We start from the raw sequence: 16,417 nt of genomic DNA, 5'->3' as shown, positions 1-16,417 counted from the left end.
ACCTTATAAATCATTAGATATAGTTAAATGAACAACACCATTTGTTGCCATGATTTTTGGGCCTCCTAATTGTATATGGGAGCTATGCACTTCAAGATTAGATCAGTCGAAGGGAAAATTTTGGCAGGACAACACACCCTCAAATTATTAATTCAATCAAAATGGGAAGGTCTAAGCCCTCATCCAAATGCTCAAACAATATGAAATGAAAGGTCTAAAGAAACCCACCCATATCAAATATCGAAGAGCTTAGTTAATAAATAAAAAGGGCTTCACAATGTTTCAATCAGATTGAAGCTCCATCCAACCATGTTTGGAAACACCCATTTTCAAGAGCATATTCCTTAAGAAAAATTCAACATCTAACTTCACAAAACTACATTGCTAATTGAGTCAAGGCATTGAGTTTCTTTGTGCCTCAACAGAAAACACAGGCACTAAACTGATGTCCATGGAAAATTTGGGTAGGCCAGCACACCCTCAAATTATTAATTCAATCAAAATGGGAAGTTTTAAGCCCTCATCCATATGCTTAAACAATATGAAATGAAGGGCCGCAACAAAACCCCACCCATATCAATTACTGAGGAGCTCAATTAATAATCTTACAATTACCTAAAACCAAAAATGTTTCACAACTTTCCAACCAAATTGAAATCCAACCATGTTTAGCAACACCCATTTTCAAGAGAATATGCATTAAAAAATTTACAACATCGGACTTCACAAAACTACATTTCTAATTAAGTTAAGGTGTTGAGTTGCTTTGCGCCTCAATAAAAAACACAAGCACTGAAATAATTATTCTGAAAGGAAAAGCTCAAAAATTCCAATAAAAAATTGGCACAGAGATTCACTTAAATTTGTACCAAGTAGTGCATATACATGACATATCCTTCAAGGCTTAAAAACTAGAGATAACCCCACCTTCGCATGGTTGTGAAGGGCTTTGGTGTCCACCTCACCAGAAAGAGTAACAAAAATTTTAGGCCTCCACTCATGCTGAAGTAGTGCAACTTCCCTTCGATAATAATTGAGGCACCCCTTAACTGTTGTTAGTGGGTCCAAAGCATGTTGAGTGCCTATGGTGAACATATTCTTGTTCCTTGAAAAGATATGTGATATCTCTACTCCAACAACAATCTTTGTTAGAGGACTCACAATGTGCAAGTACGATGCCTTCAAGGTATCACCCTTACTAGCTCTGCAAAGCATGGGTCACTTTTAGTATGACACCATAAAACTTTCTACGAAATGCTTCATAAATGTTTTTGCAATTTCCCTATATTGAACCAAAAAACCCACTAAAATTCACTATTTAAGTTTAAAAGAATGGCAAGGACCAAGTCTTACAAAGATTTGAAATATTTAAACCTGCATCATATTTCAAAGAGTTTCTTGATCCAATATAAAATGAAACTTCACCCCCTATAGAAAGATTATTGTTTCCAATTACTCTTGAGAAATGTGTTATTAGAGATGGCGTTAGTCTAATGCTTGTATTGACCCCTTCATAATCATGCAAATATTGAAGCTCAACCTGTCAAATTTACAATATATAATGTAAGAAAAGTTAAAGTGTAATATGTGTCACAAATATTTACAAAAGAACTTTTATCACTATAAATCATGAAGAATGTGGATATAAGTGACCATTTTTTATTCGAAAACCATTTTTCGATAAATTGGAATGAGATAGTGTGCAAAAACTGTAATAAATTGTGTTACGAGGCAACAAGTGAATTCCAAAAATTGAAATGAAACACACTATAGATGTTTATAGTATTAATTTCTTAGGCATCAATTTTTAATTTCATAACAATATAAAATAATAATGAAATGGCTAAAGCACATATATCTAATACTCAACAGATATATTTTTAAGTTTTACAAAGGTGTCCCCACATAATTTATGTCTTAGTTTGACACTTGAGTAGTTCCAAATATTGTTCTTTAGGAAATGATCAAATCCCTCAAAAAAAGTTCATGTTGGTTGGATTTATGAATATAGTTTTAATCCTCTAATTCTACAATCATTTCAGAATTCCAAACTAATTTTGGGCAAGTTTTCCTTCAGATGTCAAATAGAATAAATTGATGTTGATGATAAACAACAGAGAGAAAGTGAGAGGATGGAAGACCTTAACCAAGAATCATAACACATATCAAGGGTCAAGTTTTCAACAATAAATATGTACTTAATTTTTTTTGCAAACCTACAAAATATTTTGCACCATGCTCTTTTAGAAGTTCAATCATAACATGTTGATTAGCACCCTCTGCATCTGCAAATGGCTACAAAAGAAATTGTATCACTTAAGTCCTCAATTTAAACAAAGGCACATAGTGGATTTACTACCACTTAGATTCCAAAATTGAAAAAAAAAAAAAAATACTCCAAATAACATAAATATTTATAACAACAAAAGGTTTTGAAGGTGAAAATTGCACTCCTTGTTCTTGATTTATAAAAACAGATTTCAATTGGAAATAAACAGTGATACCAGAGTTGAGAACTACATCAAGGCTCAAGTGGAATTGACTAATGATAAAGAAGAGACATTCAATTCCAAGATGATAATTTGAAATACTTTTATCTAGGAGTCAATGGAGGTAGCCATCAAAACTCTTATCTCATCTCTCTCAAAGGATGTGTGATTTTGAATCAATACCAAGAGGAAATTCTCCTATGGAAGAAAGGAGAATATTAATTCATGTGAAATGATTCATCCCTTCCTATTTTCATTTTATTAGTCTTGCAAAATGAATCTCATTCTGAGAGCCTTTTTTCACAAAGCGTGCTTTTGACTGCCTTGTAAAGCATATTCCAAGCAGATTGTGGTATTATATCAAATTCCTGGTGAATGCATTCTTTCACCTCTATGGGAAATTATATTGGAATTATTGACACAAAAATAATGAACCCTATATAAAAGGAAATAAAAATAGGTTAGGGAAAACAAGATGAAGGAAAATCCTATAATGAATAGTTATGGCTTTGAGCTCAGGAATGATATTCAAACCCAAAAGCCACAAACAGATACAAATATTGAAATTGTGGAATCCAAGAAAGAGCTATATTATGATACTGTTGGAGGAGATTTGCACACATTTGTGTCAAACCCTCTCCACTAGGAAGTTCTGTACCTAGAGATAGAACCAAGATATAAACTACATTTTTTCTCCAACAATCTTCTCATTAAGGCAATGGTTGGAGCAACAGTAGGAGGAGTTGCATCCATCACTAGCAACTTCAAGACACACTTGCACACATAAAACAACCAAAATATCTTTACTCTTCCTCAAGAAATTAACCTCCTCCTAATCTATAGTTAAACATAAAAAAGTTACAAATTGAAATCAATAAAATGGAAAAGAAGAAAAAGGAGAAAATGAATCGCAAAAAGGTCCAAGATGTTTTTTAATCAAAATAAATGATGGCCTAAGACACAAAGCTAAACATTGTATAACATAAATAGCTACCAAAAAAGGAACCAATCTTCAGGAAAAACGGAGAGCAACGTATTCCACTATTGAGCTTCATTTATACTCCCTCAGGGAATGTTGTCGACGTGTAAAACATCATTGTAAACACTGCCTTAGCTCGAAGGCAGACAACTCCCTCCTTAAGGGGACTGACTTGAAAAATGTAAATAGTGATTACTTGGTCTCACTTTAAATACTTTTCATTTTTTTTTCAAGTTGTGCATATGCATCTTGCTTACCTGCTTGACTCAACACCTTCTTCAACTTTTTCATAGTTTCAACATGTAATTTCACTCCTCTGGAAATTGCCTCCATAGAATACTTTACTGCTTCTAATGCTCTTCCTAGGTCACAAAACCAATCAATTAATATAACAACACAATCTGATTTTGGGAAAATGGCCTTCTATATAATTTGTTTCCACATCATTATAGCCATCTCTAGATCATCTACTTCAAGATAAATTTTTATTGCCATAACATAATTATCATAGAGAGGACAAAATTCATTCTTAGTCATTTCTCAAAAAATGCTTGATGCCTCCTCCACCTTGCGGGCAGTGATAAAGACCTTCAAAAATGGTATTGTAAGTCTTAAAATCAGGAAAGACTTCATTAAAACCCATCTCATCACGAGTACAAAAGACTAATTAGCTACTAAAACAAAGACTAAAATTTGCATATAAATGACCATTTTTCAGTCGGTGACGAGTAGTAGCTAATTTACAGTATCTTATAATGCAACCAACTTTTAGTCGTTTGTAAATTAGTCATTAATTGGTTGTCACGATTTTATCATTTAGTAGTATATTTAGTCATTAATTTCCATAATTAATGACCAAAGAAATATCACCAAAATATTGGTCGTGTTATAAGATACTGTAAATTAGCTACTAATAGTCATATATATGCAAATTTTAGTCATTGTTTGAAACCAATTAATGACGAAAGAAATATGACTATTTTTTCATTGTGTTATAAGATACTATAAATTAGCTACTAATAGTCATATATATGCAAAATTTGGTCGTCATTTGTAATCACAAATTTATCATTTACAATATTCATTTATCTTTTTTTGTAGTTTAATATTCATTTTATAAACAACCAATTTAGTAGTTTATATTCATTTCATTTACTTTCATTAATAATTATTATAAAGGACTAATTTAGTCGTATATTCATTTTATTTGTGTTCGTCATTAATCAATATGAGCTATTAATTTAGTAGTTTTACATTGATTTTATGTGTTCATTATTAGTCAACATAAATTAATTCGTATGATTTTGTGACTAAATTAAAAAAATTTCATGCAATCCACATGTTCATCTAATGTGAAAAAACAAAGTTACATATGTTTATTACAATACTAAATAATATAAAATACAACTATAAATAATTTCAGCCACGTAAATTGTATTATATGAAAATTCAAGTATTACAATACGAGTTTTCAAATTAATATTTGTTGGAATACAATTAACACATGAAATAGTGTTTCATCACTTCACAACATTATCATTATTTTTCCAAGGCATTGTAGGTTAATTCACCAACTCTAAAGACTTGACCATCAATCTTTATGTGTGTGTCTCATGCGAGATATTGGATTTAAGGGCATCACTAGACTGGTTCTATTCTCTCTCTTTCTATTTTTTTCACTACAATGTTATTGTTCTCTTTATTCAATTCCTACTTCTTGCCATCAGTATTGAGTTCATCTTCTAAAAATGAAAGAAGATACAATGCAGAGTATAATACATCAAAGACGATGAACATTAGAATATAAACTAAAGTAGACTATAAAGGATTTATACGACATATACCTCAACATCAGCAATGTTAATGCCATTTTTGCCCTAGAAAGGTAAGAAACTCAAACAAGTTTTCTTCAGTTGGGCAATAGTTTTTAGTTAGGTGATAGTGGGATGGCCTGTATAAACAAAGTACATAAAATGTGACCATAGAAAATAACACCTTAGGAACTTAGTATTTACCCTTCAAGAAATTCTTAGGCACAATCATACCAACCAAGTTACATGCTAAGAATGTCAGACAATAGATAACTTGTGGAAAAAAAATTGACGAGTGTAAAAGATCTCCTTATCTCCTTATTTCTTGTCCTAAAAGAATCATGTTCCTTAACTTTGGAGATGCTTTGGCCCACGGTAAATGTTCATGGCTATTATGACTTATGTTTTTAGGATCATGAGATTGATGCAACATCATATTGGATTGTGGAGACAAAATGATTCAACTTTCCAAGATAAGTACCTCACTTGGTTGAATGAAGGTGCTAGCTCTAAGTAGTGTCAAAACCTTAGGGAAGCAGAATACTAAGGCCCAAGAAAATATATCACCATGATCCACTAAAATAAAAAATTTCAATCCCACAATGGCCTCTGGTAGTACATTTCATTGGATGGATATCACACTCTGAGAGATTATTGTCTAATACAATGAGAAGTGTACATATATTTTCACAATTCCCCTCACAGTAAGACCTTATAGTTGTGTCCTATAATATTAATCATATTATACTATTTAATTATAAAATTATGACTATCAGATAATTATTAGTTTGAATAATTAGTCTGAAATTGTGTTTTGAGTATATATATATATATATATATATATATATATATATATATATATATATATATATATACATGAAAATATTCGAAAAAAGGTACTTTTTGTGACTAGTAAATATCGCTTGAATCTAAATACACAAGAAATTATGGTGCCTCAATGTTTCTTTGGTAGTTATCCTCTCATTTTACCAATTGCTCCCATGTCCTCTCTTGCTTTTCGTGAAGTCCTCTTTGATGATTTCCAATGCCAATGCACTGGACATTTATCCTGGATCTTTTTCTAAGCCAAAGGGAAGATCCACAAGTAACAACCAATAAGTAGCCTCAAATATATTATTGGGGGCATAAATGTAGTAAATATATGACAATCCAAGAAATATTGCACGTTAACCATCTTCCCTTTAATATTGATTAATAATTTTTTTGCATGATCATGTAATACTAGAGTGTCAAGTAGGGACATTTAAAGTTAATCATCCATCAATATCACCTTTGAGAGTGATTAATAGTTAATACTTCCTATTACACACGTAGTACATTCCAACTTCAAGGATAGCAATATAAACATGACAAAAATGACATTAAAATGAATGTTAGGAAGTCAAATGCGACTAATCTTGAGTCAAGAAAATACCAAGACCTTCACATTAGCAAGGCATTCTTAGGAACTAAAACAAAAAATCCTTCCATTGCATTATTTTCACCTTTTCTTTAATTTCCTTAATTGAGAACACAACTTTCAGAAGAAAAAAAAAAGCATTAAAATGGTTTGAAAATCCTAACAAATGCTGGACTGATTTTCATATCACTTAAACAGAAAGGAAATCATTCGATATGCTTTTAACTTGAGGAAGAGATCAAATAATATGAAGGTTTCTCGTCCTTTGTTCCTAATCAAATTTTAATCTGTGGGTTCCAATCAAGTTATCACTTTCCCTCCAAGATAGTTAAGAGATCACTTTCGACAAGGGCTTCTAGAAGCACTAGCATAGTAGAAAGGGAATTAACTAGGAGAAAAATGAAGCAATTTAGTGGGTGCTCCAAAATATTTGAAGGAAATTGAAAAATATTTTACACTCCCTCCATTTATTTTAAAACAAAATCCTTCCAGTTGCATCTCATTTATTTTCCAGCTTTCTATAATCTGTAATTATTTGAGCAATAATAGAGCACTCATGAATATTCTCATGAAAGAGGACTCTTCATAATCCTAATACGATGGGCTCTAACAAATTAACAATTTTATGTAGTGAATAAATCTTACATGGTAGATTCCAGTGATGGAAATGTCAACTTTATTCTTAATCTCATTACAACAAAAACAAATCCAATCCTAACTAGTTGGGATCTAGCAAATCAAGGATTTCATGTAGTAAAGAAAACTTACAAGGTAGATCCCAATTCTTTGCAATTAAAATTTTATTCTTGATCTTATTACAACATAGATAAATTCAATAGTACATACATATTTCCTTATCTGAGACAAACTTTCAACACATTCTGAGATTTCATAGAAAATATAATGATATGGTTTACATGTAGGACATGAGAAAGCTATCTACATCTACCACCTGACATTGGAAAATAGTGTTATTGAGACACCATTTCATGTTATTAGAATCATGTAGATAAATAGTGCTATACAGAGACCTTGAAACACCTATTCAACACTACTTTCAAACTTCAAACTCATTAATTTATTTACTTCAGTAACAAATTCTAGTGAGATCTCGTCAAATACATCCCGACAAAAGCCATTTATGATAGTTTTAATTGCCTTCTCTTGATTTATTGCCCTTTGGAAATAGAATAAATGAGCTTCCCCAATTTTTGAGGTACTTGCTTCATGTTCAACATGGGTTGTTGCGTTATTCACCTGGAAAATGTTGCAAACATCAGATGCATAATGGAAGCAAGCATGCAATTCAAGATTGATCCTAAAGTCTCTTGCCTAAATTATAAAACACCATCTAGTTAAAACATAATATATGGTAGTAATAGAAACTTACCCAAGATCCCATTTAAGAATTTAAAATGTTGCAAATATGATATATATTAAACAATATTGACTATTTAATTGCATAATCACACTAAACTAGACAAACCTTTAAAATGTTGAAAAGTGTGAAAAAAATATAGTTGGAATATTATAGTTACATTAGGGTAGATATAGTTACCTGAAATGTAACTTCTATATAACATTCAAAATAGCCTTTTTCAATCATCTAAGAGACTAACCCTTTTTTTATCTTGGATTAATAACTTAATACTACACCAAAAATAGCAATAGTTCTGAATTGGTTCTATTCACCAATGGAGGGGAAATTTTAAGCTAGTTTGAAAATGCTTACTCATTCCCCTACCATATTTATGATATTTTATTTGTATGCAGATCTAAGCTACATGTAAAGTAACTTCTAGATATTTGACAATTTTAAATGTAAAAAATTACCCTACATATTTGACCATTTTAAATGTAAAAAACTACACGCACTAAAGTTATACGATTAACATATGCACAATAAGATACAATATGCATCAACTGTAAGTAATAGGAAGTTTACATGTTATATTAAAAAAAAAAATCTATAAGATACAATATGCATCAGTTGTTAGTAATATGAAGTTTACATGTTATATTAAGACAAACTTTTTCTCATCTAAGCTAAGTGTAATGTAACTTCTACATATTTTACAATTTCAAATGTAAAATTTTACCCAGAATTAAGTTATACAATTAACATATGCACAATAAGTTACAATAGCATAATCTATAAGTAATATGAAGTTTACATGTTATATTAAGACAAATGTTTTCTCATATAAGCTATGTGTAAAGTAACTTCTACATATTTGACAATTTTAAATGTAAAAATTTACCCAGACTGAAGTTATAAAATTAACCTATGTAGATAAACTTGAAACCTTAACCAAAGCACTTACCAGAAATCCACATATTTTCACTTGTTTAATCCACCACCATTCAAATCAAGCCGAGTGCCCACTCCTTCTGGTTTATTCGACCTAATTTTATAAAGGCATAGAGTTAATCATAGATCTGTGACTACAAAAGTGTGATCTATCAAAATGGGAATATTCATGCTAATTGAGATCCATCTCTCCACACATAAATTGTTCAAGCCCACTACAACAAGAAAATTGTAGAACTGTGATGGATCTGGGGTTTTGAGTGAGAGATCGAGCGTAGGGAGGAAACCTCTAGGAAAGGAATCTTCCAAAGTCTGATCTAGGCTGCCTTTATCCGACCCCTGTAGATCTATCTCCAGATATCCACATAGTGTAGACTTTAGTGGCCTTTTTCCAATTACCCCATTATTGGAAACCCCACCCCTGATCTATCTCTAGATATCCACATAGTCTAGACTTTAGTGGCCTTCCACCAATTACCCCATTATCGGAAAGTTGTTTGTAGATCCCAAAATTTGTGAACATTTGAACCTTGCCGAGATACTTCCTAACCAGATCAAGATAGTCATAACTTGTGAACATTTTATTTGAACCCAACGCTAAACTTGAAATGAAAAAGAAAAGAAATATTTATTCTGGCATTTCCACGCAGATATCAACAAGGCAAAGCAAAATGCAATGCTAAAATGTGATGTTGTAACTTGTGAACATTTTATTTGAACCGAACGCTAAACTTGAAATGAAAAGGAAAATAAATATTTATAATGGAAAAAATAAAAGAAATATTTATAATAGAAAAATAAAAGATATAAATTGTAATTGGATTAAATAATTTATTTTTAATAAGAAAAAATTATTTTCATGCTAGAGGCTAAATTAAAAAGAAGAAGAAGTTAAAAGTGATATTGGGGATGACTGTAAACATTTAAATATTGGTTCTATTAATAATAAAAAGTTAAATTAATAAATATAATAAAATTCAATTTGTTATATTTTGATTTTTTTATTAACTTGTGAATAAGCTTTATTACAATACCCTGGGCCAATACCATGGCTTATCAATACAACAAGCCCAAAAACCATAATTTATTTCAAAAAGAAAATATTTTATAACAATATGACAAGATTCTTAATCATGGATATTCACCCCCTGATCTGAAAATGGGGCACTTAGGCTTCTTGTCTAACTTACAAGAACCTCTCCCATTTCCAAAGCTTGAATTTTCCCAAGTCTATTTGATTAACCAATGCAAAATTAAGAAATTCTTTAAAGTATAGGCATATGCTTCTTTTTACTATTGGCTTTTATGTGCTTTAAAATCTGTTGTGTATGCTAATATTTAAATGTGCTTGAAAATATACATAAATGCATATAACAGTGAATAATGTAGCAAAGAAGCAAACACATAAGACAACAATGTAACATGGAGTTCACCTTGACATCTTGGGCTATGTCTCCGTAAGCTCTAATCAACTCGATTAGGCTCTTTGGGGTTATGGTTGAATTCTTTTACAAGACCTTGACTCAACTCCATCTGGTTTACAAATGAACCAATGGGCTCAAAATACCATCTTAACCCTAGCTGTCCTTTAGCTGCAAACAGATCTAGGCTTCTCTGGACTAATTCTTTTAGTCAGTGCTCTGAGCTCCTTTGAGCTTCTGGCTTCTCTGACTCCCTCAGAATTGTTTACTATCTCTAGACTCCTTCTTCTATCTTCAACTCAAAAAACACCAGCAACAGCAGGATCATACAGTCTCTTTACTGTTTGATACTTCACTGAAGTATTTATGCGTTGCCTCCAACCTCTAGTGGCTTCGCTCTATTAAGCACTCTGGCTCTGCCTTTCCAACCTCTGTTGGCTATCTCCTATCAAGTGCTTTGGCACACCGAGCTTCCCAATGGGTTCCTCAACACTCCAACTCTACTCATGCATTCACTTCACGCTGTGGACTGCCCTCTTGGCGAATTCTCAACGTCCAAGCCTCTCTGCGCTTCTGGAGCTTCCTTTGTCTCTGCGCTACCTGCTTATGCCTCTTAGTCATGCTCTCAGACTCAACCAACTCTGTTTCTATCATGGAATAGCTTCTTAAGCCCATCGGTGCTTATTTGTTTGTTTCAGCTCTCCGGCTCTCTGGTTCCCTGTCGTTGTCTGTTCACCTTCCTTTTGGAGCGTTTAACAGTCATTAATAATCTTTCAAGGTATGGTGGCCATTTGTTTTGTACGAAAGAGAAATCGACGCTTTAAATTCTTCTTAAACAGTCATTCTCTATTTACACAGAGAACGCTATAAAAACACAGGAAATTCTGCATAAAACACAATTCCAAACTTGAAATTCCCATAACTATGCTTTATTTTCCTATCAAGTTCACCCGTAGGTCACTATCGTAAGTCTCAATGGCCCTAAGGCCTGCTGCTTTGTATTTTTAGAATTGCATTAAAACACTGCAAATCTTGCTTATGTCGTGATTTTCCTTTGTATTGAAAATACATAAAAAAAATGTTGAAAATCCTCCTTACCGGACTTGAGATTATATTTATTTATATTTCAGAAGCCCTTCAGGTCTAGTTCTAATCACAATTGCAAGTTGCATGGTCCGGGATCCTTCCTTTTGGGATCACAAACAGTGATCCGTCGATATCGGTGACCGCAGTCGCAAGTCGCATCAGCCCGAGGTCCTTCCCTTTTGGGATCGCTGATAGCAATCCGCTGATATCAGCGATCACAGTCGCAAGTCGCATCGGTCGGGGGCCTTTCCTTTGGATTTAAGCGATGAAATATTTTGGCGATCACATGCCGCGATGCCTTAGGACCTGAGGTCCCTCCTTTATATAGCCATCCATCGATGTGATATCAATGCTTCATTGTTGCGGTTCGATCCTGTCCATTGATCTTTTAGATCCAATGGCCCTTGAGAATTAATGCCTCATTTCCTCTAAGACAAATGTGCCTATACTAAAATCAAAATTTTCAATATAGTTCAAAATTTAATTAAATTGCCTCATTTTCTAAGGACATTGGGCAATTTTCATTTTACAATAACTCCATCGGAGCCCGTTTTGGTCCATTCAAGTTACATTGGATTTAGAATGAAGAGATCTCTGCAATGAGACTATTTCTAAGAGCAGCTTGTGATTTTGATTTTCCTCTGATTTACAAAGGATTTGTGTCATTTTCCACCTTTTACCTCTTATATGAAGTCTTTTAGACTTAGAGTTTATTCAGGATCCATTTTTGGATCACGCCTTCCCACTAAAAGAACTTTAGGTCTCCAAAAGACTAATATATTGATCTGAACAGTAAATGAGAGTGACTCACCCTCTTCTTTCAACCTCCCTACACTTGCCTTTACATAATGCCTCTGAACAAAAGTTTCTAACCACTTCCCTTCTTGGATGGGTTGGTCTTCTTGAGAAGAACTGTCTTCCTCCTTGCCCTCCTGTAGAATTTCCACTGAAATGGTCATAGAAGGCATTTTTTGCTTCTTTTCCTTGATCATTGATCCAAGGTGGCTCAAACAAATGTGAAGTACATCTGCTCCACAAAACTTTAATTTGTACCTGTTTGACACGCTGCCAACAACAACTGTTAACAACAACAGGCATACAAACAACAACTAGATGGACTAAACTCATGCTTCAACAAAAGAAACAGATTTTCACATCTTGTGAACACCTCCATGTCTTACATCTGCATACAAATGATGGACTAGATAACAAGCCCACAAAACATGATTTTAAAGCAAATGACCGTTCAAGTCAAGCATGTAGAAAAAAGACCATTTAGATTCTTTTCAAAAGATGAAACAATTTCATCACTCTCTCCATTTGGAGACCAAGGTAACTTCTTTTAAGTCAACATGGCATCACATGCATGTCAAAGCAATGAAGCTTTCAAGTTAATCACACACATATGTTCTGAAAACAAGGAAAACATCAACATCCTTGTGTTCATGCACATCATCTCATGCATGCATTTCATCCTTCAACTTTCGCTTAAGCACATTGTACTTTTGAGGCTGAAATAAAAAATAATGTTGCAACAAAAAAGTGAGCTTCCCACTCAACTTCTCCATTCACCTTCTTGGTAAAATCCTGCAACTTGCATTCCATTAACAAAGCAATGCAAATAGATGCATCAATAGACATGCAATCTTATTTGGATAAGAACTCTAACCATTTCTTACCAATCCATTTCAAATGTCCTTTTATCTACACATTAGCATCAACATGTGGATCATCTTGAGACACATCATTCATGGAATCTTCCTTTCCATTTCTGCCATTTTCTCTTTCCACCTTCTTCTTCAGCTTTTGTTGAAGCATTGCTGGATTCAGAGTCCAGCACCTTTCAGCAAGATGCCCTTGCTTATGGAAATAAGTGCACTACATGTGCATCCTCTCGACAACATGATTTGCCTTGTCCAATGGACCTTTGGCTTCTTGCTTTCTTTCCTTCAAAAGTTTCCTGTATGTGGCCATTCTCTTCCAACATCTAGAAACATGATGGTTATCCAAACCACAAAAGGAACATGCAATTCTTTTCCCATATCTATGTGGAAATTTATCATGCTTTGCATAATTAAAACGAAAATGTTCAAAACTAGAATTATACCTGCCTCTTTCGCCTTTATTGCCTTCATGAGGAGGTGAAGCAAATGAAGAAGTGGCTCCCTTTGGAATCCCATCAATCTCTTCAAGGCTATTAGAGTTTCCACAACTCTCTGGTTCAAGGGTGTGCTTCTGAACACCTACACCCTACAAATGATGTTTCAAGCCATTGCATTCCTCTTGAACACAATCTTCACACTCTTGAGATGGAGGACCTGCAATGAAACTCCTTCTTGGAATGGTTTCAATGGCCTTCATGGCAGCTTTGGAATTCTCCATAAGACTGTCCATAGCCAAGACCCAAATACTTTGGCCTTTACTTAATCATTATTGGTTCAATAATACCTTGTGCATGCTTTTCGAAGCCTTTCCTTCATAGCCCATCTTGGACATTAGCTTGGAACCTATGCCTCTAGTATGTTTTTCAAAATAACCAATACAAGCATTCTCGGAAGAATTTGAAGACAAACTGGAATGGCTTACCTCTTCTTCAAGCTGATACTTGACTAAGGCTTCTTGGGCAACAAAGAGCTATGACTCCAACTCATGCATCCTTTTCAGGTTCATATTTACAATATGAAGTTGCCTCTCCATTTCCTGCAATTTGTCAGCAAGCAACTGCTTCTCTTCCTTCATGGAATTCAGCTGATTTCTAAGCATGTTGCTCTTCCTTCCATCTTCATACATTTCTCTCACCATATCTATCATGGTGTACAATCCTTGCTTTATGTCTTCATCAAAGAGTCTTGTGATGGAGAAGGAATTTGAGGATACAGTTGTAGAAGTTGTCATTATGCCAATGAACAAAAAAACTTCAACAAGATAAATAAAGAGCTTATTTAAGCAACCTCTTGCAACAAACCTCTTGTGCTTTGGATTGCCTTGAGATAATTTGGGATAGAAGAATGCCTTCAGTCCTTCTCCTTCTTGTCCTTCTTGGACTGAGCTATCAATAGCTTCCCTTTTACCTCTGCAAACTCAAAAAATAGTCAATCTACAAAACAAGCATACAATGCATACAATCAACCTCTTGTTGTTCAAACACCTTTCAAACCAGAAATCTTTGCTTTGTCAATCAAGCATTCTAATATAACCTTCATAAAGGTGTGGTTAATCAATCTTAAGCTCTGATACCACCTAATCTGAAAATGGGGCACTTAGGCTTCTTGTCTAGCTTACAAGAACGTCTCCCAATTCCAAAGCTTGAATTTTCCCAAGTCTTTTTGATTAACCAATGCGGAATTAATAAATGCTTTAAAGTATAGGCATATGCTTGTTTTTACTATTGGATGTTATGTGCTTTCAAATATATTGTGTCTGCTGATATTTAAATGTGCTTGAACATATACATAAATGCATATAACAGTGAATAATGCAGCAGAGAAGCAAACACATAAGACAACAATGTAACATGGAGTTCACCTTGATATCTTGGGCTACGTCTCCTTAAGCTCTAATCAACTCAATTAGGCTCTTTGGGATTATGGCTGAATTCTCTTACAAGTCCTTGACTCAAGTCCATATGGTTTACAAATGAACCAATGGGCTCAGAATACCATCTTACCCCTAGTTGTCCTTTAGCTGCAAATAGATCTAGGCTTCTCTGGACTAATTCTTTCAGTCAGTGTTCTAAGCTCCTTTGAGCTTCTGGCTTCTCTGACTCCCTCAGAATTGTTTACTGTCTTTGGACTCCTTCTTCTGTATTCAACTAAAACAACACCAGCAACAACTCAATCATTCAGTATCTTTGTTGTTTGATACTTCACTGAAGTATTTATGTGCTGCCTCCAACCTCTGGTGGCTTCGCTCTATTAAGCACTCTAGCTCTGCCTTTCCAACCTTTGTTGGCTATCTCTTATCAAGTGCTCTGGCACACTGACCTTCCCAATGGGTTCCTCAATGCTCCAACTCTTCCCTTGCATTCACTTCATGCTGTGGACTACCCTCTTGGCAAATTCTCAGTGTCCAAGCCTCTCTGCGCTTTTGGAGCATCCTCTGTCTCCGTGTTTCCTGCTTATGCCTCTTAATCGTGCTCTCAGACTCCAACTTTTTTTCGGTCATAGAACTGCTTCTTAAGCCCATCAGTGCTTGTCTATTCGTTTTAGCTCTCAGGCTCTCTGGCTCCCAGTCGCTGTCCCTTCACCTTCCTTTTGGAGCGTTTAGTAGTCATTGATAATGTCCCAAGGTATGGTGGTCATTTGTTTTGCACGGAAGTGCAATCGACGCTTTAAATTCTTCTGAAATAGTATTTGTCTGTTTACACAGAGAACGCTGTAAAAACACGAGAAAATCTGCATAAAACACAATTTTGGACTTGAAATTCCCATAACTGTGCTTTATTTTCCTATCGGGTCAGCCCGTAGGTCACTATCGTAAGTCATAATCGCTCTAAGGCATGCCCCTTTGTATTTTAGAATTGCATTAAAATGCTACAAGTCCGCTTATGTTGCAATTTCCCTTTGTATTGAAAATACATAAAAAAAATTGTAAATCATGTTTACCAGAATTGAGATTATATTTATTTATATTTCGGAACCCTTTCGGGTCTGGTTCCGATTGCAGTCGCAAGTCGCATGGCCCGGGGTCCTTCCCTTTTGGGATCGCCGATAGCAATTTGCCGATATCGGCAATCGCAGTCACAAATCGCATTGGCCCAGGGTCCTTCCCTTTTGGGATTGCCAACAGCGATCTGCCAATATTGTTGATCACAGTCACAAGTTGCATCAGCCTGGGGTCCTTCCCTTTTGTATCATCGACAGCGATCCATCAATGTCGAAGATCATAGTCACAAGTCACA

General features: G+C 34.3%; 1 protein-coding gene across 1 annotated transcript; it reads right to left on the bottom strand.

Annotated features, from left to right (window-relative positions):
• Nucleotides 1-897: 897 nt before the first annotated feature.
• On the bottom strand, nucleotides 898-11,751 carry LOC149249824 (mitochondrial outer membrane protein porin of 36 kDa-like). The gene is made up of 3 exons (XM_089453489.1): nucleotides 11,632-11,751; nucleotides 1,354-1,540; nucleotides 898-1,202 (listed from the first exon to the last, which is right to left on the bottom strand). The coding sequence occupies exons 1-3, from the start codon at nucleotides 11,749-11,751 to the stop codon at nucleotides 898-900; spliced, it is 612 nt and encodes a 203-aa protein (XP_089309615.1).
• Nucleotides 11,752-16,417: the final 4,666 nt, after the last annotated feature.

This window comes from Pinus tabuliformis, chromosome 7 (genome assembly GCF_031772625.1).
Source record: "Pinus tabuliformis cultivar Carrire ecotype Pingquan chromosome 7, CPIR1, whole genome shotgun sequence".
NCBI classification, from domain to species: domain Eukaryota; kingdom Viridiplantae; phylum Streptophyta; class Pinopsida; order Pinales; family Pinaceae; genus Pinus; species Pinus tabuliformis.
This window is presented reverse-complemented; position numbering and strand designations above follow the sequence as displayed.

Bases quoted from the DNA above. Each gene is read 5' to 3' on its own strand.
- LOC149249824 (XM_089453489.1), bottom strand. From the start codon at position 11,751: ATGCGACTTGCGACTGTGATCGCTGATATCAGCGGATTGCTATCAGCG. The intron at 1,541-11,631 runs GTGATCCCAAAA...TAAATTTGACAG, and splicing joins ATATCGACGGATCACTGTTT to GTTGAGCTTCAATATTTGCA. The intron at 1,203-1,353 runs GTAAGACTTGGT...TGCTTTGCAGAG, and splicing joins TTTAAATATTTCAAATCTTT to CTAGTAAGGGTGATACCTTG.